This window comes from Tursiops truncatus, chromosome 4 (assembly GCF_011762595.2).
Source record: "Tursiops truncatus isolate mTurTru1 chromosome 4, mTurTru1.mat.Y, whole genome shotgun sequence".
NCBI classification, from domain to species: Eukaryota; Metazoa; Chordata; class Mammalia; order Artiodactyla; family Delphinidae; genus Tursiops; species Tursiops truncatus.
The window spans coordinates 88,772,566-88,800,454 of record NC_047037.1 but is presented as its reverse complement, the minus strand read 5'-3'; the positions used below and the strand labels follow the sequence as shown (position 1 = coordinate 88,800,454).

The following is a 27,889-nucleotide window of genomic DNA, read 5'->3' as shown; positions in this document are numbered from 1 at the left end:
TTCTATAATGTATGTAAGTCAAATTATTATGTTGTATACCTTAAACTCATACAGTACTGTGTGTCAATCATATCTCAATAAAAGTAGAAGGAAAAATAAATTCACTGACAACTGATTTTAAAAATCTAATCACAAATGAGAATAAATTAAACAAGCAGAAGAGAGTGGAAAGCAACTAAGGAAAAAGAAAACACCTTAGAAAAAACAATAATGGAGGCTAAGAAGAATATTCTGAAGTAAAAACCAAAGAAAGCTTTAAGCAATAAAATCCAGAAACAAGAAGTAAAACTTTAAGACCAAATAAAAACATGTATCAGATCAGGTTCTTTACTAAATTAGTAATTAGATAATAATTTGCTCTTGTTTTGGAGTCACAAATTACCTTTCCTACCCCACCTTCCCAGTAGAAAAATACATAATATCTATATACTGAGATTCACAGTTTCTGGATTTGTTTTCCCACCACTTAAACTGTGGATCATTGCTATCATATGAGAGTGTTTGTTCAACTCCTCTTGCTGAAGTTTCACCAGGGACTCTTTCTCTTCCAAACGACCTTCTAACTGAGCCTTCTGAACTTCTAGGGAGGAAGCCTAAAAAAGGGGCATGGGGGAGAGAAATTGAAGAAAACAAACTTAGCATGTTTTCTCTTCACAGAAACATGCTTTAAGATGTCCTTAGTTTTTATTTGTAAGACAACCATATCAAAAGATACATTACGATATGTATTATATTTTAATTAACAATTATATGGTAAGTTTAAGATCAATAGTTGATAAACAATATAATACAAATTGGGGAGACACATTCAATTTGTCTTTTTAAGTCAATGCTAGCAGTTGGACTTTTGCAGAAAATACTACATATTATCATTTAGAATTACTATTAAGATAAACACATTAAGGCACAACCAGGATATCTGTAAATGTGGCATTAAATTTTATGCCTCTTCTGTCACTTATGCTCTGTAGTTGTTCAGTCTTTTTAAAATCTTGGTCTGTTCTCATCTTCCTGGTGGTAGATGGTCCAGAAAGCACTATTCATGGCTACCGCACTCAAGCAATCATGATAATGTAGAAAGAGCAATGACCTTAGAATATATAAGTCTACTGTTTCACTTAGCTATGTGACTAACCCTGAGCAAGTAACTTAACCCAAGATTCCGTTTCATTTGTAGGATGAAAATATTTATTAATACTTATATATTAATATATTTGTTAAAGGGAGGAAGATTAAGAAAAACATTTCAAAAGTCCTTTGTAAACTATAAAGTTCTAAACAAATACGAACTACGATTATTATTATCACCATCCCTATAAGTAGAGAGATGCAGCTATATACATATATACAGGTAGCTACCTGTATGTGACATTAAGAACTGGGAACCCCCTTCTGTATCCTTTGCCCCTTTTAAAGCAGCAAGTGCTGTAACACAGTATACATTTAATTAATGTGTAATAATTTTAGGAAGTACAAGTTTTCACACTGTGAGAGCCCTCATAACAAACCTATTGTCAAATCACTTTGAGATTCTAATATTATCTTCTAAGCAAAATTACTAAAGAAACAGAATATTAACTTATCCAAATTTACCTTTTTCACAAAATAAGACTTTTTCATTTTACTGCAAATGAGAATGCAACAGATTCTTACCTTAATGCTCAATTCTTTTCTTATTTGATCTGTTCTATTTAACTCTTTTCTAAGGACACCAATGGCTTCTTCTTTATCTTCCGTTTCTCTTTGTAAGACTTCAATCTTTTCTTCTTGTACTTTTATTTTTTGTGCCAGGTCTTAAAACAAACAAACAGTCAGCTTTGTACTCTAAGGTCCTATACTGACATTACCCTGAAAAAGTTTAGAAGCTATTATGTTATATAAAAGCAAAAAAGAGACAACTAGAGAGAAGAAGAACATCTTGCTAGAAATAAAAGTTCTACAGTACTTGATGAATAAAAAAACACCATGAAACTCTTCTCCTATGCCAGTATTCTACAGAAAATGCCAAATCTCCATGTCTTTCCCTCTTCCTCTGTTCTAAACACAATATACAGTAATGAGAGGAAGGACAATCCTCAGAGTTAAGGGTTAGAAAAGAAAAGGCAAGAGAAAACAATGAAAAATTATATAGGTAGATGTCTGTGCTCTAAGTCAAGTGAGTTAGAACAAAAATGTTTTTGTGGATCATTTCAGAACTACTACCATTAAGAAGCTAGTAACTAAAAGTTACCTAGCACTGCCACCTGCTGTTACATTCTTTAAAAAATCTTTATTTTTAAAAAGGGCAATCATTTCCTATAACTCCTAGATTTCAAAAAAATGTATTGCTTTTTCAATTTGATCAATCTAACTAAACTACTTTGTAAAATGTTATGGCAAGAAAAGGAGAGTTGTTTAAGATGTGATTTAAGGTTTAAAAAAATGAGAGAAGTAGAAAATAATGAAACAGCAAACTAAAAACCACTCATGCTTTGATTTTCTTCCAACACAAGATAGGTTAAAATATAGACAATTTGTTAAATAAGCTACTTACTTGCTAGCTTACATTCTCTGTCTACCAGTTGGTTCTGTACTTCTTTTCTCTGTTCTTCTTTCTCTATTAGATGGGCAATCGTTCTGAAGTTATAAAACAATACAGAAGAAAACATCAGTGAATCATATCATTTCTTTTTCTCCCCAACAAGTATTTTAAGAGGAAATTCCGAAGAATGGTAATCACCCTTAACTTCTGCCAAATGTTCACTTTATATCTGCAATAAGTAATAATTCCATTAATTTTATCTATAAAAATCAATGTTCTATATACAGGGAATCATTTTGTTTTTGAAAAATCCAAAATAATTAGAATAAAGAACTAGAGATTTTACTTTTCATTTTGTTGCTTGAGTGACTCATTCAACTTTTTCACACTCTCAATTTGTTTATTTAGAGAATCACACGTGACCTGTAAATCTTTGTTCTTCTTCTCAGCAGTTTCATTCCTGAAAAGACAAGGAGATGAGGTGATATTTTTATGGAGGAACACATATGATGGAGAAAAGAAACTCAGGGTCTTCCTTACCATTTCTTCTGATCAAATTGCATATACTGCAGGGAAGAGGAGGAATGTTGCATGAACAAGTGGGACATAAACAGAGTTAGTTTAACTCTAAAAGATAATAAAGATATGTTTTGGCTGACTGAGGAGGTAAAAATTACTATGAAGTGGAAACGTGGGGCTTTAACTTCATATTTATGGATAAAGAGCTTCATTTACAGATAATGTTGCATTACATAATTTGCTATAAAATACATGCCTCTATCTTTATAGTTAAGTCCAGAAACTGAAACAACTTCTATAAAAGGATGACATCTTCAAAAAAAATTAAACTTGCACCTCTCATCACTGGCCTCTTGGGCATAATATATGTTTAAGTAAAAATGTCAAATTAATGAATTAAGTAGTTGAGGACTCTAAATTTCTCTTGCCTCTATAGCTCTGCATCTTATAGTCCTGCTTATTTTTACCTGCAAGGTAACCACATAAAAGAATTCCTTTCCAAAGTAATACTTTGACACCTAACTATCTTAAGCATAAAATGTTTTCATGCCTCTAACTACAAAGACAAACTGGTGGCACTGGCCAAATGTGGCCAGTGAAGTGTTTTACTTGTCCACACAGAGTTTTTAAAATTCTGAATCTGAATGCCTTTAGATATTCCTACCATTACAAATGATCTTCCCCAGCCAGCTTCATTTATTTGTTACTCACCTGGCCCCTCAAAGCTGGAGTTTTACTTCTGGGCCCACCCCTCAATCACCGTCTGGAACATAAGCAGGTCCTAGAAAGCCCATTTTCTCTTGGACCACTGCCTACTTTCTCTTATACCCTGACTTAACACAAATAGTCCACTTTATCGGGCCTGCCTCTAACAGTCAGACTTCAGAAAAAGCTGTTGGGGGAAAATATCCTGTTTAAAAATCACCTTGTCCTCACAAATTTTCTAGATGCTGTACATTTTCCACCCTTCAATTTTATTGATGGGCAAATAAAATAAGCACACGGACCTTGCAAAGATAAAAATTTCTACATCTCTACATTAATACCACAGAAAGAAGAACATTTTTTCAAATCTTAACCAGTCTTAAAGTATAAAGAAAAACAAGAAACAAGTTAACTAGAGTGTTTTTATTTTTATTGTTTGGTAGAAAGTATGTAACTGTTCCTGGTCTTCCTTATAATTCTTAAGTTTTAAAACTGGCTTAAAAGATAAAAAGTGTCAAGGGAGGGAAAAACGATCAATCTCATACTTTTTTAGTGGGTGGGCATATAAATTGGCATAGCCTTTTTGGAGGGAAATTTGGCAATCAATCAAAAATTTAAAAGCACTCACCCTTTAAACCAGCAGTTCACCTATAAGAATTTATTCTGCAGATACAGTCATACATATAAGTAAACGACATTCAAGGACATCAAAGAGAAATACTGACTACAAATTAAGAGGTGAATTAAACATGAACACCCAAATTTCTATGCTATTAGGCTGAATTATATGACAACTGTTAATATTCAACCACTTTTGATCTTCAGAAATGGCCAATTCATATGGTTCAACCCGATATGAATAAGGTCATTTGACAATTATTTATGGAGTGTCTAACTATGTATCAAGCACTGTTCTAGGCCCTAGGGATTTCTCAGTGAACAAAACGGACAAAACTTATCCTTGAGGTGCTAACATCCCAGATGACTGATGACTCTATGAATAAAGGAAAGAAGTAGCGTCAACTGGAAAGAAATAGAGACACCTGTATTCTGTTTCCCGCCATGACACTGAGTTTGAGTAAGCAATACTTCATTGCACTATGACATAAGTTTCTTGCTAACTACTTACCTTATAGTATCATCAGAATACATGAATCCTCAGAATTGGATTTTAGGGACACAGAAGAGAAATGCCGTGTGTTCATTCTAGATTCTAACCTTACACAGAAACTTTTACTTTATTAATTTACCTTTGAAGAAGTTCCATGTAGGATTTTGTCAGTACTTCGTGTTCTTCAGCCACAGACTCTAACTTCCTATTATGTTGAAAGAGATGCTCAATATCACTCTGGGCTCTTTCTGATTCAATCTCCTGTGACTTCAGCAACACACCAAGCTCTTCATTTTTTCTCTCAGCTTCTCTCAACATATTAGCAAGTGTCCGTGCCTAAAAGAAAATGGAATAGAGACTCTTCCACTATCATTTACATAATATGCTCAGTTTCTACAATTTAAAAGATTTGCCAAATAAATCTGTCTTATTGTCAATTTAATCATTAGGCCAGTCTAGAGGGGTAGAGGACAAGTTCTGCTCCCCAACATCAAGGGTGAAAGTGGGGTCATACAATTTTCACATAGTGTAACAAGTACTATAAACAGGGCAGCCAGCACAGGGAGGGAGGACCATCGGAAGTGCGGGAAGGAGAAGACCAGAGAAAGCTTCCTGGGAAAAGGAGGTATTAAAACTAACATCTGAAGGATTATTAAAAGTTAGAGAAAGAGAGGAAAAGGTATTCCAGACACAGAAGAGCAAGTGCAGGGACAGAAAACAGAAGAGTACGTCAAGTTTCAGAAACTGCAAAGCAATCTAATATGTCTGACTGCAGAGAATGCAGTAAGTTCTAAGGAATTTAAACTCTCTTCAGAGCTAAACGGTGAGACACTGAAGGATATTCAGCACAGGGGCAATGGAACCAGAGTACTGCCTCAGAGATGACTGTGGAGGAAGAAGGGAAGGTAGATCTAAATACAGAAGAAAGATGCCTTTGTATGTTGAGGGTGGCTGAGAGGAAGGAAAGGTAGGAAGACCAATCAGAGGCTCTGCTGAGATTCATGTGAAAAATGAAAAGAATCTGACCTGCAGCAAACAGTGGTAAGAATAGAGACAATGCAAAAAAAAGTAGCTATTCAGAAGGTAGAATTCAACTGAACTTGGTGAATGACTAATTGTAGAAGGTAAACTGTGTGATTTCCAGGTTTCTTGTCTGGAAAACTCTTAAGAACAGTACAGGGAATACATAAGAAACAATACATTTTTAAAAAGGGAGGGTGATGAGTTCAGTATTGGTTCTGCTGAGTTTGAAGTATTTGATGTATATTTAAATGGAGCTACACAGGAGACATTTAGTGCCTGAGAAAAAGGATCTGGGCTCAGCATATAAAATTGGGGGCATTAACATTCTGGTAATGACTGGAAACTGTGAATCACCTAAATAAGGGAAAAGGGATTAGAACATAATCCTGGAAAACTCAACATTTAAGGGGTGAGTAGAAAAAAAGGATATAGGAAAGAGTATACATTAGGGTAGGAAAAAAAAAAATCAGAAGATAATTGTGTAACCAAAATTAAAGGGGAGACAGTTTCGAGACAGAGGGATACTAGTTAAATGCTAAGGACAATTTACTTCAAGCAGAGTCATGAAAATAAAACTAATATTTTGTACGTTTTATTTACTACATTTATTTTTCTACTCATCAGATGTGTCTTTATATTGTACACACTTCTGTCTCAGCTTGAGTTCTTTGACAGCGATATTGAGCAATCAGTCTATCAGCTTGTGCAAGGGCCAGAGCTTTTGCTTCCAAGAGATCTTGTAGCCTGCTTTCTTTGGACTGTAAGAAAACATATCATTAATCTTCATCATTTACTAGAAAACATCTCTTAAAGCTTAACTGTTACACATAATTAAAATAAGCTTGTACTCACAGCTAATGTGGATAGTTTCATCTCATATACATCCATTATGTCAGATATTCTCACATCATTAATCTCATCCTTTACCTGGGTTTTAATAGTTAAAAAATCAGAAATTGTTAACGCTCAACAAAATAAAAATACAAATGCCTAATGTGAGACTAAATCACTGAAACTTAATGTCATACCAGGCAGGTCGCAACCATTTCACTAACCTGGCTATTGCAAAAGAATATCTGGGTAAGATCTGATACTCTCATGGAAATTTAAAGTACATTCAAGTCGGGGGTGGTGCGGGGCGACGGGAGGCTGAGCTGGTTAGGGGGGACTAAGGGAAGATGACAGCCATGTTAAAATGTAGGAATTTTATGACTGATTTTTTCCTCTTTCCAAACTTTCCAGAATACTGCCACTTTTTATAGTAAAAGATAAAGTTTCAATGATCAAATCTGCATCTAAAGTTGTTTAGATAAATGTTATAAGAAGGGCTGATATTTAGTTGGTATGTTCCAGGCAGAATCCTACTTATAATGGCTATTTATCACTCACCACAACTCCAGACTGAAGCTTCTCTATTAATTCCTCAATGTTCAATCCAGGAACTCTATCTTTCAAAAGTGGAGGAGTTAAACATTTTACTGATGTTGGAAAACTGTGATTCAATGATTGCAAAGGCATTCTTCTGGGCATATGTTCTGTTTCCTGTTGTCTATAGGTGTTGTTTGCTGCTATACTTTCTCCAAGCCTGAATGGGAATCAAAAAAAGAGAAATAATTATATGAAAATATAGCAAAAGGCAGAGTTGGTACAGAATTAGGGACTCAATGAGAATGGGTCTTTTGGGGAGTGTAAGTCTTCAAATATTTCTGAAATAATCTTGGAATCTATGATGAAGCAGGATTTGGGTAAATATCCTAAATTTGCCAGAGGAAACTCTTTTCTACTCATAACCCTTTATAATGACAACTCCACCTCTGGTTTGGAGGCGTCAGAACTAGTTTCTGAGTGTGGATTATTTGTAAAACTTAAATACAAAGTTACTGGTATTGGTAAGAACATCCTTCTAACCATGGGCAACATCACCTAGCCTTTACTTTTTCCTTTGCCCTTCCCCTTTCTCAGTCAGTATGTTCTCACCAACCTGACTTCCATTCTGCCCCTGCCATTTATCCCATCTTGTTCTTGCCTCGGGGCCTTTGTACGAGTTGTTCCTTTACCTAGAACACTCTTCCCCCTAGATCTGCATAGCACCAGCTCCTTCTTATCATCAGATCTCAGTTCAGACTCACTTCCTCGGGCCCTCCACCCATAGTGACATGCTCATTATGAAACATTTTGTAAACCTCATGACAGAAGGTCCCCTAATTTACTGCAATATTCAAAATGCCTAGAAGAAGGCCTGGCACAAGCTGGCCCTCACCTTATTTAAACATTTGTTAAATGTTTAAATAAAACAAACACACTCCAAAAAACCAACCTACACACCTACCTACCTACCCATCGAGTATATAAATGCACCTTATTAAACTAAGATAATGTAAATATAGGCATAAATGGACATAAATAAAACAGCATAAGTGGACATCTGAGATAGTGTCCAAAGAGAAAATTATACAACACAAGACAGGGAGGGATGGCAAAGACATAGTGAAATGATAGGAAGGCTGCACATACAGAGACACAGGGTGAAACTCCACCTTTCAGTCAAGCTGAAGCTTTCTACTCTGAAGCGTGGGGGATTTTGCTTCATGTCAGATTACCACAGTTGAAGACGCAAGCTACCACAAAATAAAGCAGCCTCATACACGTCTACCTTGTAACTTGAGAAGCTCTCTATTTATCCATTTAGTTGTTAAAAAATATGATAAAATGAAAGGAATTTCAATTATATGGTCTCTAGGTCATGTTTTCCACAGTTCTTCATCTCTTAATTTATGACTACTTAAATTATTAATTCTGAAAAATGAGTTTGCTCAGTCAGTTAACAGAAATAGCAGAGGTTGGCAAACTTTTTGTTAAAGGACAAGGTAGTTAAGTATTTTAGGTTTGAGGATCCACAGTCTCTGTTACAACTACCCAACCCTAACGTCGTAGCATAAATGTAGATGTAGACAATACAGACAGTATGAAAATGAATGGGTGTGGCTTTGTTCCAATAAAATTTTATTCATAAAAATAAGCTCCTGGCTGCTGTCTAGAGTTTGCTGACCCCTGGCATACAGGAATGTCTTACCACTTAACAACTGTCTCAGTTCATTCAAACCACTTTTGTAAATTCATTCATATAAACTACCTAAACTTATTAAAATTAAAGTAGAACCCTACTAGACATTTTGTCAACCATTTAGTTTACACACAGCACCGAAAATCTGAATTTTTTTCAAACCTAATTGCAAATATTCTCTTAATGTTTAAAATAGATGAACACAGTAGATAATTCTGCCCGGCCATTATCCCACCTTCTGATAATAACAGATTTTTTTCTTTAGGAATCCCTTCCTTGGTAAACGACCCAGATCTGGTCAATGAAAGCGATGCTTAGACTTATCACTCAAACGGTTGGGAAAGAAAAACTCTTTATATGGAGAAACTAAACTCGTAGGATGTAAGCTTAGTACAGAAGCTACTATGTTAAAAAGAGGTGTTGAGACAGAGAGGAGTAGCATCTGGATAATACATTTAATCACCTGGATGGATCTAGCTATTCCCTAAGTGAGTATACATCTGGCCTTTTTAATTGTGGGAATCAAATTTTTTCTAATTGAAAAACTTTTTTCACTTGAAAAATTACTATTACAATGAAGTCTTCAATTCACGAATTTTCCAATCTATCTATATTCAGGACTACTAAAGAAACATGGCAGGGTATTCCAGCACCACAAGAGACACACTGCAAATGATTATAACTCACACTAATGCAGGAAAATCTGGCAGTGGAGCAGCTTCCAATAATATTCCCAATCCAGACTGTACTTGTTCTCTACGGTCTGATGTTAAAGCAAAAGCCAAGGGAGTAATCAGGCGAGGATCCTAAGTAAATCAGAAACCAGAAAATAAAAGGCAGAAAGAATAAATAATGTCAGGTCTTTAAGAGTAAGGTGAATAAATAGACCTAAATCATAAAATAATTCTAGGCAAATTCGAAAGTGTTTCTACCTGATGTTTGAATGTATTTAATTAGTCTTTACCTTGTTATAACTGTCTATACAATCAATAGTAAGGTTGGCTTAAAAAACTCTGGCGAAGGTTTTGAATGCTTTATTGTGCCTAGGAAAATCATGTCTTAAATACTTTGAGTAATTTAAATATCACCTACAATTGAATGATGTTTTGAGTTACTGTTTTATTTTTCTAGCTACTATTTAAAAGAAAAACTGGCTAGAAGAACAAATGGCTAATCATTTCCAAATTAAAGTAAAATATAAAAGTAAAATTCAAATTAACTCAATAAAAAATTTTAATTTAGTGAATGTAACAATTATACTTTAAAGTGTAAGTCCGTCATGTCAGTAAATTTTACATTAGTACTAAGCCTCAAATCATCTATTCTGAAAAAAATTTTTATTGACATAAAATCAGAGAAAAATATTAAAATATAAATCTTTATAATTATCAACATTTTAGAATGTTAAGTGTTTTATAGGTACTCAAGTATAATCTAATGCCACAGAACTATTAAGAGATGGATTTTATCTCCAAAACCCTCATGGTAACCCTTTATAACTCCTCCCATCAACAGGGATCATTATTTCTACTTTGTAGTCAAGAAAACTGGAGCTCAGAGAGGTGAAGTAACTTGCTCAAGTCTGCACTGACTAAGAAATGGTGGAGTAAGCATCTGAACCCCCATCTCCTAAGCACTGTGCTCTCAAAGTATATAAGTAGACTCTGCCTAAGGATCCAGTTTTGGCTTCTACCCTGTCTATACAGGCACTGGAGACATCTGTGTTATTATAGTAACTTAATTCACACGTTTGTTAAATATCTGTTAAAAGCCAAGTTTTGTGGATATCAAGGTAAACACCTAGAGCTCTTATTCAGCTACTATTATTATTGAAATCTGTAAGTTAACTATTTTTTGCACACCTCTCTAATTTTATTATCACTCACAATCAAGTCCGTTTCTTCCAGGAGTCTCCCTCTTGTCTTAAAACCCTACCTCATCAACCCCAAACAAAAACAAACACCCCAGAACAAATACCACTCCCCCCACCACAATGCCAATAGAAACAAATGAAGAAACCGGAAACATGACACAAAAAAGGAAAAGGCTGTGGAAGCACCGCTATCGTGAACATTCCATACATTAGAGTCAGGAGCACTTATGTTCAATTGCTGTGGAACTACGTAAAATAACTGTGTAGTGAGAATATTATAATCATGTAAGACAATTAACAATTTTTAAACTTCCTTCCAATGGCCAGTTCTAAGAAAAACATTAATCTTCTAAAGACTAAGAATATTACAACAGAAACATATAATAGGAAACATTTATATATAAATCAACTTCAATATTTGAAGAGTTTAAACTCACCTGAAGGATTTTGTAGAAGCTTACTTCCATACCAGGAACCAACTGTTTAAGTTTGTTCATCAAATCAAGAGTTTTCAAAATTACATCAGCAGCAAGTTTGCTTTAAAAATAAGTCATATTTAACTTAAATAACTCAAAAATTGCTTAGCTTATTTCTGTCCATACAGCTAAAGAAAATAAAAACCCAAAACCTTTGTTCTTATACCTCAAGAAGATTAAGCATTGTTTAAGAGAAGAAAAAATATCAGAGACCAACATCCTTATAACCCAAGATCCAAAGAGAACAAACTGGCATTAATAGTTTAAGTTTAGACAGTGTTTCTTTTTCTAATCTCAAATACCAATACGCTTCAACTTTCTGCTTGAAATTACTAGCAGCATTGGCAACATGACTCATTTAATTCTTAGCCTTGTCACTAAAATATTAACAATAGAGGGCAACCTTAGGCAATAAAGAATATCTAATATTTACTGAATAAATTATACTAAGCCGTTTTTCTCAGCCTTGTAACTGAAAAGGAGTACAAAAAAGTAAAAAGAGATAATTCTTGTTCTTGAGGAATGTAATTATTGACAGTTTTGACATTCATGGAAATTGGAACAAATCACTGTTCAGCATTTAGCAGGTCCTCAACAAAGACTTGTTAGATGGACTTAATTTATGGGGGAGAAAAGGGATAAAATAATCTCATTACTATCAGTGAAAATCCACATTTAACCATAAGCCTTTACATGCTAAAGAAGAGTTGTCTTTGTTATTAGAAACCTTCAGCAGTGATGGATTTCTCTGAAATAAAAACAATCCCTGTGTTCTCATGCTTTTTCACTTCAAAATATAAAGTTAAATGAATATAAAAATACTCAGGCAATGTCAAAAAGGAACTCTAGAAAAAAAATGTTCAGAAGTATAAAAGACCCTTAGAGAATCACAACAAATTAAAATAAGACAAACCTAAACAATGAAAAATAAACCACAGATATTAATACCTCTGTTCAGAAGCATGTTATCTATGAATTAAATGAATTAAAAAAAATTCATCATGAAAATATTTTTCTTAATTCTCTGTTATACCTTGGCTTAGCAGAACATACCCAAGGATGACCCTCCAAAAGGAATGAGAATCATTACATCTTTTGATTTTTATTACCATTTTGCCATTTGTATTTCATATACTTACCACAATTCAGAATCTGCTACCTTTGTTCCAAACCCCAGATCAATCTTGCCATATGTAAATTGTTGCTCTATCAGAGTGGTACATTTGATAGTTGTCAGAATTTTTGCAATATGCATTTTTAGAGCATCATCTCCACACAGAGGTAAGTTTTGTTAAGGAGCACAAACAAAAAATTCTCAAAAACAAAACCCTTATATTTTTATAGCTGTTTACAGCTTTTAGGATGATTTCATACAAATTATTCTTGTTCCTGCAATTTGGTGTAATTATTGTTACATTAGCTCAATGACAGATTAGGAAACTAGAGCTCAGAGCACTTAAGTGACTGACAAGTGGCAAGAGATGGGACTGACATCAAAAGTTTCTGACTCAGAGGTAAAACAGAGGAAGGATCTGCTTTTCTACGGGATGTTAGCTTTTTATTAACAGGTGTCACAACGGTTCAATAAATACTTGTTGAAATAAGGGAAGTTATTTTCTCATTTGTTATTCCTCAATTTCTCTTCCTGTACTGTAGTTAATTTGAATATCTATCATTTAAAAAGGGTTAAGTTTGGTACCACTCAATGAGAGAAAGCCTGAATATTTTACAGATAGTATCTCTAAGGTCAAGCAAAATAATCATGTGTTTTTACAGCAGTGGCTTTCAACTTTGGCTGTACGTTAGAATCACCTGGGTAGTTTAAACAGTCAATCACAAACACTCCTCCATCCCAGGGTTTCACATTACTTTAATTAAATCAGAATCGCTGGAAGTAATGTTCAAGAGTATTTTTAAATGTTCTCCACATTATTCTAATACATAGCCAGAGTTGAGAATCACTGCCATCAAGAAAGAGAAAAATTAAGAAGCAGCAGCTCAGAGAAGAGATTAAAGAGATGCAGAGTTTGCTCTAGGGCAGGAAAAAGTTGAGCAAATTCTTGTTGCTCTGAAATACAAGGTTATCTTTTTTATAACCAAGTGTTAATGTCATCTTTATTGAAACATTTATAGAGGTGTTAATTTTTAAAACACAAGCTAAAAAACTAAGCTAAAATAATAACTACCAATCTTTCTTTCTTCTCTGCTACACTCCATCAAAGAATGGCACCACACATCATCCAGGGGCAACAATTTGCATCAAAAGAGAGTATCAGGGTAGTTATTTTAGAATATATCTCCTAATCTCAAATTATGATAAAAATGTACAGATCAAGTTTAAAGAGCATTTCTGGAAATATTCTTTAGCTTAAAAGTTTTACACAGAAAAACAAGGGGAAAAAAGTCTAGATAACTTTTTAAGAGACTCATCCTTGAATATCAGGTCTGTAAGTTTAAACTTGAGTTCAGTAATTCTGAAAAGATTCAAGCATGAGAAATGACAAAATTATAAAGACAAAAATGCAGTAAATACAATTCTAAAAAAATAAGTAGTTTCCATGTTTATACTGAAGGATATTTAACAAAACTTCAATGGCCTTGACCATCCTTTCACATTTTTTCCTTATTAAGGCCTCATCTAGATTTTGTTCTGTGAACTGAAGCTGATCAAGGAATGTAGGCAGCAGAAGGGTCACAAAACGGTCAGCTGAGGAACAGTTAGCAGTATCTATGACATCCTGGAGAATTAACCACCACCAACGATTAAAAATAAAAACAGAGATGGAATACAGAATGCATAAACGGTCATCACTGAACTGCAACACCCTTTAAATTTCTTATACAGGTGATCCTTGAACAACGTAAGGGTTAGGGACGCTGACCCCACCACACAGTCGAAAGTCTCAGTACAACTTAGTTGGCCCTGGCCTTCTGTATCTGTGGTTCTGCATCCACGGATTCAACCAACCTCCTGAATTGTGTAGTACTGTAGTACTTACTATTGAAAAAAAATCCACATATAAGTGGACCCAAGCAGTTCAAACCTATGTTGTTCAAAGGTCAACTGTAATTACTTCAAAAATTCTTTGACCTGTGTCTCCGATTTAAAATCTACCCTTTTATCCAGTTTTGAGGGCTATGATGACTTTTTTCTCAAATGGAACAGTAAGGTTTTGGGTTAATCGAATGCAAACAAGACTTATTAAAGTGGACTGTATCTGTGATTTAAAAATTATTCTAAATTAAAAGTATGTACTGAAAACAAATATCCCGAATTTGCTAAATGTAATTACAATAACAGACAATGGTCTTAATACTTTACAACCACAAATAATTCCCATCAAGAACCTCAAAGCACTTTTTAAATGCAAAAACTGTTAACAGTCAAGATCAACATGAAACAATAATTTGTGCATAATCCTTAACAAATATATTTAATCACTCATAAGCATTTTGGTTTGTGCACAAGATCCAGTCATGAGAGGGTAAACATTCTACTAAGACACTGGGGTAGACAGAATGGGTATAAAAACAGGGAGAGGGCTTCCCTGGTGGCGGCAGTGGTTGAGAGTCCGCCTGCCGATGCAGGGGACATGGGTTCGTGCCCCGGTCCAGGAAGATCCCACATGCCGCGGAGCGGCTGGGCCCGTGAGCCATGGCCGCTGAGCCTGCGCATCCGGAGCCTGTGCTCCGCAACGGGAGAGGCCACAACGGTGAGAGGCCCACGTACCACAAAAAAAACAGGGAGAATAGTACAGAATACTAAATGACCTAGAGAGTAGAATCTACCAGAATGTAAAGGCCTCTATGGAAAGGATTTCTGTCTATATCCTAAGTACCTGGCATGCTCCACTCTATTTGACTGACTTAATCCAATGTTCTATATATCCATTCCATAAAGACAGTAGACAGTATCTACTGAGATGGAGAGATAGAATGTGACTACTGAAAGAAGCACAGTCATTCACCAACAACCCATACAAATCTTAGTCAATACCTTTACTTATTATACTGAAAGGAGTATATATGCTATTTAGTGAGAAAACAAACAAACAAAATTCTCGCTAATATTTGTGACCTTGCCAGAAAAAAGGAATTCAGTAGCTGAATGGTAGGGAGTTAGTAATTGAGAAGTTTTCCTGAAGTGTATGAACAACTGGAAGTTTATTATGAACATTTTACAAAACAAACTGTTCACTGAGAATCATAAAAGTGGAAAAGTCAATTTGTTAATCACTCTAGTACCTCAAATATTTCCTTGAACAACTCCAGTGCTAAAATAGAACAGTTTTCTGATCCATCCAAAGGTTGGCTTGACCAACGAAGTAGAGCTACAGGAGGTTCTAAACACTTAGAACGGCTTCCCAGAATGGTGCTGCCAGATGGAGGTTGTTCAAATATCATCTGCGTAAGCACATGGCGCAGCTGAGTCACTGAACAGAACGCAAGAAGTAATTCTAAAACCTGTGCAATATAAAGCCTTCATTAAATGTCAATTTCATTAGACTTGAATGCACAAAGCAACCAAAAAATGAAGCTGGAAATGAAATACATTTTTAAAGAAAATAAAATAAAAATTGCTTCCAATTTTTCCAAGTATTATTTTTCAAAATGTGTCACTAGGTTCCAGAAGGTTACAAATAAATTTGTTAATGGTAGTTACTTCTAATAACAGGATTGTGAGAGCCAAAGAAGAAAGGGCAACCTCAACTAATCTTATATACCTTCTACAGTACTTAATTTTTTTTCAGCACAAACATGTTGCTTCAAAAATGAAAAAATGAAATTAGTAATTAAGAATACCTGCTATCATGCTAAGATTTAAGAACTGCTATAAAGCATACTTTAGGATAATATTTAAAAGTGGCATCCCATAGCTTTAAAAGCTTAAGGATGGCTACTTCCATATTGTTTACACAGTGTGGCAATCAGCCCCTTAGCCTGCCTCCCTATTCTACTTCATTTCTTCCTTGCTTCATAACTGAACCTTATTCCATTACATAGCATCCCACATCAACTTGTTTACTAGCTGTTAAGTTAAATTCTACCGTATTTCATTTACTACCAACTTATCATTAAAAAAAATTATTGGTACCTCTTTGCCTACTCACTTATTTTCTACCTTTCTTCATCTGTTTCTTATAAATGGCATACAATTGGGATTTGTGTTTTAATTAACCTGATAGTGTCTGCTTTTAACAGAATGCAGCCCGTTAGCATTTACTATGTTACATATGATAAACTCTTTGACTTATTCTCTTTTAAATATAAATTGTAGTACTTGTTTTTGAATAGGTAATACATTCTTTTGGTTCCAAAGTCAAAGGTACTAGCCTGACCTTTAACTACACTCTCTGGAAGCAACAGACAATATTACCAGTTTCTTATTTATCTTACCAGAGATACGTTCTGCACATACAAGCAAATACTTTCTCATTTACACTTTCTCTGTAAGTATAACATAAAGGGAAGTAAACATATCAATTGCTACTGCAAAGCTAGATGTTTTCCTCAAAGTGAATACACCTGTATAACTAGCAACTAGGTCAAGAAAGAGAATTCCACTAAAACTCCAGAGTCCCCTTGTGTCCCCTCCCAGACAATGCTCCAACCACTACTCCACATCAGATTTCTGACACCAGAGATTAATTTTACCTTAGCTATTCTTGGATCTTTGCATTTCTGTATAAATTTTTCAATCGGCTTGCCAGCTTATATTAAAAACTCACATGGAACTTTATATATAAATAGAATCTTATAGTGTATACTCTTACATCTGGCTTCTTTAGCTTAGCATTATCTTAGTGAGATTCATTCATATTTTCGCATGCAGCTGCATTTCACACATTCTCATTGCTTATAGTATTCCAATGTATAAATATACTACAGTTTATTTCCACTGTTGATGGCATTTAGGTTGTTTACAATTCTTGGCTATTGGTAACAGTACTGCTATGTTTTGTACATGTCTTTTGGTGAACACAAGTATTCAATTCTTTGGGGTAAATATTTAAGAGTGGAATTGCTGGGTCATAGTTGCATATGTCCGATGTTAGTAGATAAGTTTTCATAAATGGCTGTACCAATTTTTGGCCCATGAGTACAGCGACACTCTCTTTATATTTTTTACATTCTCTCTATGCTTGATATTATCCACATTTTTAATTTTAACCATCTGGTGGGTACGTACTGGTATTGTATTACCATTTAAATGTGCATTTCCCTGAAGATTAATAAAGTTGAGCAACCATTTCATATTTATTGACCAATTCAAGGTTTTTTTTTTTGCTCAGGTTATCTTTTGGGTTCAGTGTTTTTTCTCCTTTATAGGTGCAAATTTTTAAATGATACACTTTAGATAAGAGTCCTTTGCTCAATATATGTATTGTAGAGATCTTTTCCCGCTCTGTAAATAGTACCAGTTTTAAACTTTCATTTTCTATTTAACATTTTCTACATGTCTTTTGGTGAAATGTCTCTACTGGCTATATAGCTAGGAGTGGAATATCTGTGTCATAGGTTGTACATGTGTTTAACAGGCACCGTGAAACAGTTTTCCAAAGGGATTATGCCAGTTTATGAAGATACAAGGAGGGCTCCAAAGTATCGGTAATGTTCTGTTTCTTGCTCTAGGTACCGGTTATATGGCTGTGCTCATTTTGTAAAGGTTCAGAGATCTATGCACTTAGATTTTTCTGCACATTATAGTTTTTAAAAACTTTAAAACGAAAAGTTGTGCTTTTATATACCTTTGAAGAAGAATCAGGATCCTTTCCATTAAGAAGACCTAATACTTGATTAAGACATGAAGAAAAGTGTTCATACCTAAGTTCAAAATAAAAATACATATCAAGTGATAATTATGAAACTGATATATTAAAAATGACTTTTATATAAAATAAATCATACTGTTCAGATGTAAAACTGGTTTTGAAACAGATTAATCAAGATATGTATATTTTGGAGAATGACACAACCTTATATACCTAAGACAAAGACTGAAACATACACACACACCCTTGTTATACTTTTACATTTCAAGTCAGGAGAGCAAAAAGAATGGGAATAAAGCACATGAAAACATTTTGATTTTAGTCTATTGCGAATTAGTAGAGTCCAAGTTTACTAAATCTAAAAAGGCAGTTTTGTTTACTACAAATACATCTTGGTTTAAAAAAAAGTCCTAAAATTTGTCAGAGAACCATACCTGATAAGATGATCGGCAATTTTAGGATTCTTAAGAAGATCCATCAGTAGATCAACTGAATACTTTCTAGTTAGTGTGCCATCACCATTTATGAGAATATTAAATATTAGTTGAAAAGTCTGATGAATGTTTCGAGCATGGAACAGCTTAAAAACAAATCAGGAAAAGTATATTATACAAAAAAATTTAAGTTGACCATCCTAAAACTCAACAAAGAGTCTCAATGACTTTTAAAGTATCAGAGAATATAAACTTCAGAATTATTTTCGTAAATTGCAAAAAAAAAAAAAAAAAAAAAAAACTTACCTTTTCCCCAACCTCTTCGTTTAATGTCAAACTGGATAATATTGAAAGTGCAAACACAACCACAGTTAAACTACTATGGGCCAGGAAGCTTATAAGAGTTCGATAAAAAGATTTCACATTATTCTGAGGAAGAAAAAATTTTTTAAATAAATTAGAATAAAAAAATTATAAGTCTTACATTTTGTTTTAGAAAGTATATCTTACACAGAGTAGGTAAACTTTTATTAAACATTATCAACTTAAGAGATCATTCAAGGAGTGAGTAAGATGATACTTTTACATATTGCTTACAGTAGTATAGACAGGTACAATCTAAGTGAAGAGCAGTGTGTAGTCATGGGTTTATGAGCATATGTTTACCTTCCTCAAACAGTTCCATGGCTCAAAATAACCTCCACCAACAAAATAAGACCAGGTCAGAAAAATCCAGCACATGAACAAATGAGATATTATTTAATTTAAAACAAGTAATACTGAACATTGCATAGCAAGGGAACTGTTCACAAAGCACCTTAAAGAATCAATGAACTTTCCTGATTTAATATATTTCTAACAGTAGTTCAGTTAACCTCACTTGAGTGCCTTCATTTATCTCGAGTACTGGTAGTGATGTTAGGCACTTACTCATAAATATTTCTGGGAGAGCTGTAATTGATTTTGTGGAAATACAAGAGTGAGGTAAATGCAACTGCCAACGGCATATCTCCCCTTTTTAAAAAATAAATTTATTTATCTATCTATCTATTTATTTATTTTTGGCTGTGCTGGGTCTTCGTTGCCGTGCGTGGGCTTTTTCTCTAGTTGCCGTGAGCAGGGGCCACTCTTTGTTGCGGTGCACAGGCTCTACGCATGTGGGCTTCAGTAGTTGTGGCTCGTGGGCTCTAGAGTGCAGGCTCAGTAGTTGTGGCGCACAAGCTTAGTTGCTCTGCAGCATGTAGGATCTTCCCAGACCAGGGCTCGAACCCATGTCCCCTGAATTGGCAGGCGGAGTCTCAACCACTGTGCCAACAGGGAAGCCCCGTGTCTCCCTTCTATCAGCACAAAATAATTTAGCATTTCTTGTATTATTCAATATGACAAATAATGGGATGCTACGGAGAAGAAAAACTTTTAGTATTTAACATTTTTATTAACTCTTAACTTGTCTTAATTAAACATGTATGAAGGTTGGAATACGTCAAGTTATTTATATGTCAATATGATTCTTTGTTAACTTTGATGGCTCAGCTGGATAACACAGGAGAATTCTTGTAAAATTTTTTTTAAGAAAAAGGTGAAAAAAATTTTCTTTAAGCATAGAGCCCACCACAAAACTAGAGAGAAACATTTCATAAACTTCTTACCAAAGTCTTTATGTGTGTTTGAACAGAAAGACTGTGCCGACAAAGATTTGCCAATAATCCTAGACAAGGCATTGTCAACTCATCTTCAGAAGACTGACTGTTGTTTTAAGAAAAATAATAAAAGATAAAAACATTAGGTTCCTTCTAAATTACTCAAAATTATATAGTCATTTACACATTTAAATTCCTTCCTTTTTCTAAGAAAAGAAAAATCTGATTAACATGTGAAGACTGCCAAGCTTTGAATAGTACTGATCATTTATTTCATGTTTTGAAACTAAATGATCCTACTCAATTGCAGCATACAAATATAGAAATAATTGTCAGAGTAACCATGTGCTGTCTTATCAGTATATTCTTTGGTCAATAAAATTAAATATAAACATAATTTTCAGTTTCAATAAGTTTTTCTGTCTCAATCAATTCATTTCATAAATTTTTGTTATAAAAATTAAAGCTGCTTTACACCACTTGATCCTTGAAATCATCTAAGAGGAATAAATAAGAATCAGCCTCATTCAGTTTAAAAAGTTGGAAAAACTTATTTAAGAAAAATAGAACTATTACACGGCTTTAGTTAAACCAGTAGATTATCTGCTTACATGTTTGGTTGCATACTCACATATGATCAATCAGGAATGTAATTAATTCATCTATATTGGCACCAGAATGCAAAATTTTGACGTTATATGTTAACCTCTGCAGAAGCTGAATGCACTGAGAATAAGAAAATAGCAGTGAATATAAACATATAAAAACACATTTGTGTGCTCAAAAGAATGAACTGCTGTACATATTCTGAGCATGTAACCATTTTAGGAGGCATTTAGAGCAAGAACTTTTCCATATCTTAAAAAGGTTCTATCTTCACATACAAGTAATGAGATCTTAAACACACACAAGTAATTAGACCTTAGAGTTCATCTCCTGATTCACACATTTCTATATATTCTCTCTCAAACAGCATCTTGTCATTAACCTGGCTCACTTAATCATCTTAAACTTATATGCAAGTTGAAACACATATTCTATCAATTCTAAGATAGATATTTTTCTTACTTTACCATTTTTAAAATTGCATGTCAGTTTAACTTGCAATGTTTTTCTTTCTTACAACTGATGGCATATTAGGTTGAGAAATATTATGGGTATAAGAGCTTTGAGTCTATGCTAAATAATACCAAATCTGTAGCTTCAGTTTTTGTAGAATGTTTCCTCAACAGATTGAGACTAGGTGCCAACTCAAATTACAATTTTAACATGAATAGCTGACATCTGTATTTATAAGCCTGTCAAAATAGTCATAATCTGGATTTTTCTTAAATTATAGTGCTAGATGTGAATAAAATTCTCTTCTTTAGAAACTCGTAAATAGTAGTACATGTGTGACCAACCAGCTTTTAAATTTATTAATGGTGAGAACTGTGCCTAATCATGCGGTATTATACCAGCATATAGTACACTGTAAGCCAGCAGTTTACGATAGATACTATCAATTTTGATCTGAAAATAAGGAAGGAAGAATGAGCATTAAGTGGAAAGTACTGTGTGGGTGTACATACCTGCAAAAACACTGAATCACTGTGGCAAGTACTGCTCCGACAAACCACTCCTGCCAGCACACTATTCAGGCTGTACGTATTCTGAAGACAGTCTCTGGTTTCATTGTCTACAGCTGTAAGTTAAAATAAAATGACACAAGATAGATCATTTTTATAAATAATAATTTAAAATTTATTTCATATTAAATTTACCATTATATAAAAATATCAAATATGATATGGCTATTTTGTTTACAAACACCTTCCAATTCAGAAATTTAACCAGGGTGGCTATTATATTGGACAACACAAATATAGAACATTTTCATCATCTACTGGACATGCTGCTCTATGTTATCACTTCTGTATCACTGGGTTTTTTTTTTTTAAATAAGCATGTATTAATTTTATAATCACACAGAGAAATATCTCCCCTCCACCCCCAAACACAAATCAAGAATAAAGTAACCACTGAATGAAAATTTTAAAACTAAAGGTAAGGTAGGGAAAAATAGAAAAAGTAACACTTGCATTTTTAGCCTTAGCTCTAAGTTCAGTGTAGTCTATCAAAAAAGGATGATGTTTTGATCACTAGCTATGACTTTCCAGAGCGCTGTAGCTCACACAGACATTATGTACATGCATATTTTTTTAATTCATAAATAGGCCCGCATTTCCCAAGGTACATTCTTTTCTGTAGACCACTGAACCCTTGATATGTTTCAGATTCTTTGTTCTAATAATCTTAAGAAAGCCTGCATATAATTTTCCCTTTTCAAGAGATCCACAATACAAAATAGTTCTGAGAGGTCCTGCAATGAAGAAATCTTTTGAATGTGAATCATTCTACAAAAGATTCTATAACTAAAACTGCCCTTTAAAAAAATACTAAATTCATACATCTTCTAAAAAATAAAAAAGAGAAACTAATACATTACCTAGTTGAGATAGCAAACTGACGATACTTAAGATCAGTGAAGCACTTATGTTTGGGTCTTCAAGTAGCTCTACAAGGCAACTTAAGCATTCACTTGGTAGTATGTGATTTGATGTAAACAATCGGGTGAGCTTCTGTCCAGAAATTACCTAGAAAAGGGTCATTAAAATGTGTTAGTTAGGGCTTCCCTGGTGGTGCAGTGGTTAAGAATCTGCCTGCCAAGGCAGGGGACACGGGTTCGAGCCCTGGTCTGGGAAGACCCCACATGCCGCGGAGCAACTAAGCCCGTGTGCCACAACTACTGAGCCTGCACTCTAGAGCCCGTGAGGCACAACTACTGAGGCCATGTGTCACAACTACTGAAGCCTGTGCGCCTAGAGCCCATGCTCCACAACAAGAGAAGCCACTGCAATGAGAAGCCCACGCACTGCAACCAAGAGTAGCCCCTGCTGACCGCAACTAGAGAAAGCCCGCGCGCAGCAACGAAGACCCAACACAGCCAAAAATAAATTAACAAAACAAAACAAAAAAGAGCCCTCTTTAAAAGTCATGAGGGACAAAAAATAATTTTTTAAAAAAAGAAAATATTAAAAAAAGAAAAAATGTGTTAGTTAAGAATTGGCAATTTTCACTTCTCCATTTCAAATAAAAATCCAGTTCTTCCAAAGTGCCATTGCCACACTCTTTCCCAATTTAGAAAATTCACACATGTTGTTCCCTCTGCATGGAAGATCACCTATCCCTTCACTCACTAACTAACGTAATCATTCCAGTCTCAATTTTGTTTCTTCCACTAAGCTTTCTCTAATCCTCTCCCACTAACTAGGTTAGGTTTGCCTGTTATACTATCCTATAGTACATTACACTTTTATTTGCTAAGTCAGCAAGCTTTTGCCAACTTAGCAATACTTATCCTCCCCACTACATTGATGACTCCATGAAGGCACAGACTACAAATCAGCATTCTACTATCAATATATTTACCGAATAAATGAATTCCATCTTCTTTGAGGGAGGCAAATGGAACGTGGAAAGCAGCTAAATCCAAAGGATTATTCATGGGATTAACTATGTGAGTATTCCTTCTGCTCCCTACCAGACAGTACCTAAGCCCAGAAGGTAGAGATCACAAAGAAGAAGTTAAAAAAATTTTTTTTGAGTAGGCAGGTCAGGAATTAAAAAATTTTATTATTTGTTATTTCACTATTTACTCCTCTCATAACACTATAAACGTACTACCTACTGCCTACTAGCACCACCTCCCGAAAGGGTAAGCTGGGATGAGGGCTGGGAACAGTTGTCAGACAGCCACTTACTTTCAAAATGCTTTATGAATATTATTCATTATTAAGAAAATCTTTTCTATAAATATAAAAAATCATTTACTTTAAGATTAGATTAAATCTGTTCTAAACGTTTTTTTGCGGTACGCGGGCCTCTCACTGTTGTGGCCTCTCCCGTTGCAGAGCACAGGCTCCGGACGCGCAGGCTCAGCGGCCATGGCTCACGGGCCCAGCCGCTCCTCGGCATGTGGGATCCTCCCAGTCCGGGTCACGAACCCGCGTCCCCTGCATCGGCAGGCGGACTCTCAACCACCGCACCACCAGGGAAGCCCTAAACGTTTTTATTCTTAAAAGACTTTTATTTAAAAAGACTATAATCAGAATTGTTTCTTTCTTTTCTATATCCCTTTTATACCCTCGCCCAGATGTCAGTTTTTCTTGTAAAGCTTTGCCGATAAGAGATCTTCAGAATATCTGTTCCCACAGAGTATGTATTTTAACATTAAAGTAAAAGTCTATCAGACTGAAAAAACAGGTCCAAAAGTGAAATTAGATAATGATAGTAAATATTTTGAGGTAAGGAACCTTCTGAGCATTGCCCTTTTGCCTGCTTATACAGTTAGCCCTCTAAAATATTAAGACATCTTCTGCTTTAAATACAATTTCCCTAAGGATTGGACCTGTATTTCAACAACATAAGTATTCTAAGATATAATAATTATTTATTATAAGGTAAAATAAAAAAAATCACTTTGCATATTTTCCTCTTTACTCATACACACTGAATGTTTTAATGCAAATAGGACTTATTTCAGTAATAACTAATACTCTAGCACTTACTCTGGCCTAGCTATTGTTCTAGGTACATTATGTATGTTAATGCCTTTCAGCTTCATAATAAACCTGTACTAATTGTTTTACAGATGAGTAAACTGAGGCACACATAATAGACAGCGGTACAACTGGGATTCACTGTTCCTGCATCCCTGCTCCATAATCATTACATAAGATTAGTGCCGTGAAACACCGTCAAGAATGAGACCAGGGCTTTCCTGGTGGCACAGTGGTTGGGAATCCGCCTGCCAATGCAGGGGACACAGGTTCGAGCCCTGGTCTGGGAAGATCCCACATGCCGCAGAACAACTAAGCCCGTGCGCCACAACTACTGAGCCTGCGCTCTAGAGCCCGCAAGCCACAACTACTGAGTTCACGTGCCACAACTACTGAAGCCCGCGCGCCTAGAGCCCGTGCTCCGCAACAAGAGAAGCCACCGCCAATGAGAAGCCCACACACTGCAATGAAGAGTAGCCCAAGCCTGCATGCAGCAACGAAGACCCAACACAGCCATAAATAAATAAATAAATTTATATTAAAAAAAAATGATACCAGCTCAGCTCTGCTGATCATAAAAAAAATCCAAAGCTAAGGTTCTGCAAGAAGACAAAAATAGTGCAGCAGAAGCGCAGCAGGATAGCAGAGTGAATAATCGTTCACATGATAACCATCTATCACCCTTTGTATCCTCAGATGTTGCTCTCATGAGGTTGCTCTCATGAGGTCTCATGAAAAACATTCACCATTAATACTGTCAACCAAAAGAGTTAAAATTTAAAAATCTGAGAGCACCAAGGAGTGGTGTGGATGAATGACAGCAAAATTCACATATTGCTGGTGGGAGGATACATCAGTATAACTTGTGGAAAACTGGTGTTTCAACCAGAACTGAACATAAACTTACCCTAAGACCCAACAATTACACTATGAGGTATATAAGAGAAATGAATACATACATCCACAAAAAAATGTGTAAAAATGTTTATAACAGAGTTACTCATAATTCCACCCAGAACTGGAAACAACCCAGCTGCTCATGAACAGGATATATATAAACTGTGGTACCTCTGTACAGTGGAATTCTAAATAGCAATAAAAAAGAATGAAATACTGGCACGTGGGCCACATGAATAAATTTTACAGATTATATTGAGAGGAAGAAGCCAGACACAAACGTACATATTAATCCACTTATCTGAAACCTTAGGGATAGTTGAAAAACTTATAGGTTGTTGGAAATGTTCTGTCTCATACGACAGGTGGTAGCTACTTGAGTGTACACTTATGTTTAAAAAAAACTATCAAGCTCTTCACTTAAGATTAATGCACTTTATGTAAGGTATGTATGTTCTCTCTCAATTAAATGGCCGAAGAATTTTTGGTAAACCTCTTGAAAACTTTGGGAACACAGTACCAAGAAGCCAATCTCCAAGCCTCAAATTTCTTTGAAGTCTCTTTCAATTCATGATAACACCCTGTTCAGATTCACAACACAACTGTTTACTCTCAAAGAGAGGTAATATTTCAGATTAGAATCTAAATTTCTTAACTCCAAATTCTTAAATAAAACTGACAGCTCTTATTATTCTGTGGCTTCTGGAGTCCACTACTGCACTGTTCTATCCTCATTGAGAAGCAAAGCCCTAGCATTTATTTAACAGCTAACACCTTCATTGTTAGGTTTGTAGGGATTTGTTGAGGTAATGAATGAAAAAAGAAAAGTGTTAAGAGGTAAGCTCCTGAAGTGGTAAGAAGAGGAGCACCAGTGAAGCTTGAAAAAATTCACAGTTAGTGCACTACTGTCACAACAAAGGCTGATGTTGCTGTGCCATTCACTGTTGCCTTCTCTGTAGTATTTTGCAAACCTTTGGTAATTTAGCCTTTTATCATAAGGTTAATAAAACAAATAATATATCTAAAAATTATGTTCAATTTTATGTTAACAGAAGCTGCGACAGAGAGAACTTTAATTCTATGTTAACAGAAGCTGCGACAGAGAGAACTTTAATTCTATGTTAACAGAAGTTGCGACAGAGAATTAAAATAAGCTTTGATTGAGCTTAATTACTTTTTATTAAACTGAGGTCATTATTAGTTGGAATTCCCTGAATGCATAACTAATGACAGCAGGAGTTTAAGAGCCTAAAAACAAATAGGATCACAGAAAGCTGTGAGTATAACTTTTAGTATAAGATAAGTACACTCTAGATGCAAATCACTAGGAACTAACAGAAAAAGTGACAATTCAGCATTTTAGGACTGAAAAACTGAGCAATAAATTTTGGTAAAGAAAAACTGTGATTACTAGTAAGGGAGATTGCTTCCTAATCCAGAGAAAGATTAAATAATAATTTTCAAGCCCGAGTTCAACATGAGTTCAAATAAAAGCAGTAAGCAACAGGTTCAGATTGTAAACTGCCTAGTGACAGGGGTAAATCAAGTTTTAATCGTTACTCCCCATGACCTCCACCTCTGAGAATTGTTGTACATTTTGAGAAGGCTCTGTTACAATGGAAAAACCAACATAAGAAGCAAAGGAAAAGATAACAGCTCTAGCTCTTTCCTCTACCAACTCCAAATACGGCCTAAATCCCCCAACCTTTTGTCTCAACCCCCCTCTTTCTAGGGCTATCAGTAGTTACTCATCCCTTGCTGCAGTCAGCTGAACGCGGAGGGGCTTGGGGCGGGATAGAGGAGGGTGGGAATTCAAAGCTGACAATCTTTAGCCTTCTTTACCAATACAAAAAGGCAGCGGAGGGAGCGAGCTGTCCTTTCTTTTCTAGGCTGAGACCACTACATCCCGGCCACCAAGTGACCGAAGGCTACGAGGAAGTCCGTCTCGTCCGCCACCCCGAAAGCCCTCACCTCCAAGTGCCGCAAAAGCTGGGTGGCGTTCGCTTCCGACTTAACTGCTTTATACTGACTAATGGTCAGAAGCAAGGACTTCAAGCAGGCGGTGTTGTCCATCAGGACCCGCCACAGTCCCGCTTCGGGGTTACCACCGCCGTGTCAGCTCGGTCCTCTAGCTTGACCCGCGCTTTTTAAAAAATTTTCCGCCCCCACCCACTCGCTCCCAGAAGCTTCCGGTTCCGGTCGGGCTGCGGAAGTCCCTGGGCAACCTGGGGAAGTGACCCTTCTAGGAAGGG

The 27,889-nt window shown here is 35.4% G+C and overlaps 1 protein-coding gene across 2 annotated transcripts; it reads right to left on the bottom strand.

The window, feature by feature from the left end:
• Nucleotides 1-313: 313 nt before the first annotated feature.
• On the bottom strand, nt 314-27,856 carry CIP2A (cellular inhibitor of PP2A). Of its 2 annotated transcripts, XM_004328591.4 has the most exons (21): nt 27,609-27,854; nt 22,628-22,775; nt 21,711-21,823; nt 20,771-20,865; nt 20,149-20,245; nt 18,806-18,928; nt 18,500-18,645; nt 18,042-18,117; nt 15,538-15,756; nt 13,871-14,030; nt 12,432-12,573; nt 11,254-11,353; nt 9,631-9,749; nt 7,269-7,464; nt 6,732-6,806; nt 6,527-6,637; nt 4,996-5,192; nt 2,868-2,981; nt 2,534-2,616; nt 1,654-1,793; nt 314-593 (listed from the first exon to the last, which is right to left on the bottom strand). In XM_004328591.4, the coding sequence occupies exons 1-21, from the start codon at nt 27,708-27,710 to the stop codon at nt 423-425; spliced, it is 2,727 nt and encodes a 908-aa protein (XP_004328639.1). In that variant the 5' UTR covers nt 27,711-27,854; the 3' UTR covers nt 314-422. The 2 variants fall into 2 exon arrangements, with proteins under 2 accessions (XP_004328639.1, XP_019778398.1); XM_019922839.3 differs by lacking the exon at nt 6,732-6,806 and having other exon boundaries at nt 27,609-27,856.
• Between the last annotated feature and the right edge of the window lie 33 nt (nt 27,857-27,889).

Bases quoted from the DNA above. Each gene is read 5' to 3' on its own strand.
- CIP2A (XM_004328591.4), bottom strand. From the start codon at position 27,710: ATGGACAACACCGCCTGCTTGAAGTCCTTGCTTCTGACCATTAGTCAG. The intron at 15,757-18,041 runs GTATATAAAAGC...TATATTGCACAG, and splicing joins ATCCTGATTCTTCTTCAAAG to GTTTTAGAATTACTTCTTGC. The intron at 5,193-6,526 runs GTGTGTACAATA...ATTTTCTTTTAG, and splicing joins GAACTCAAGCTGAGACAGAA to GCACGGACACTTGCTAATAT.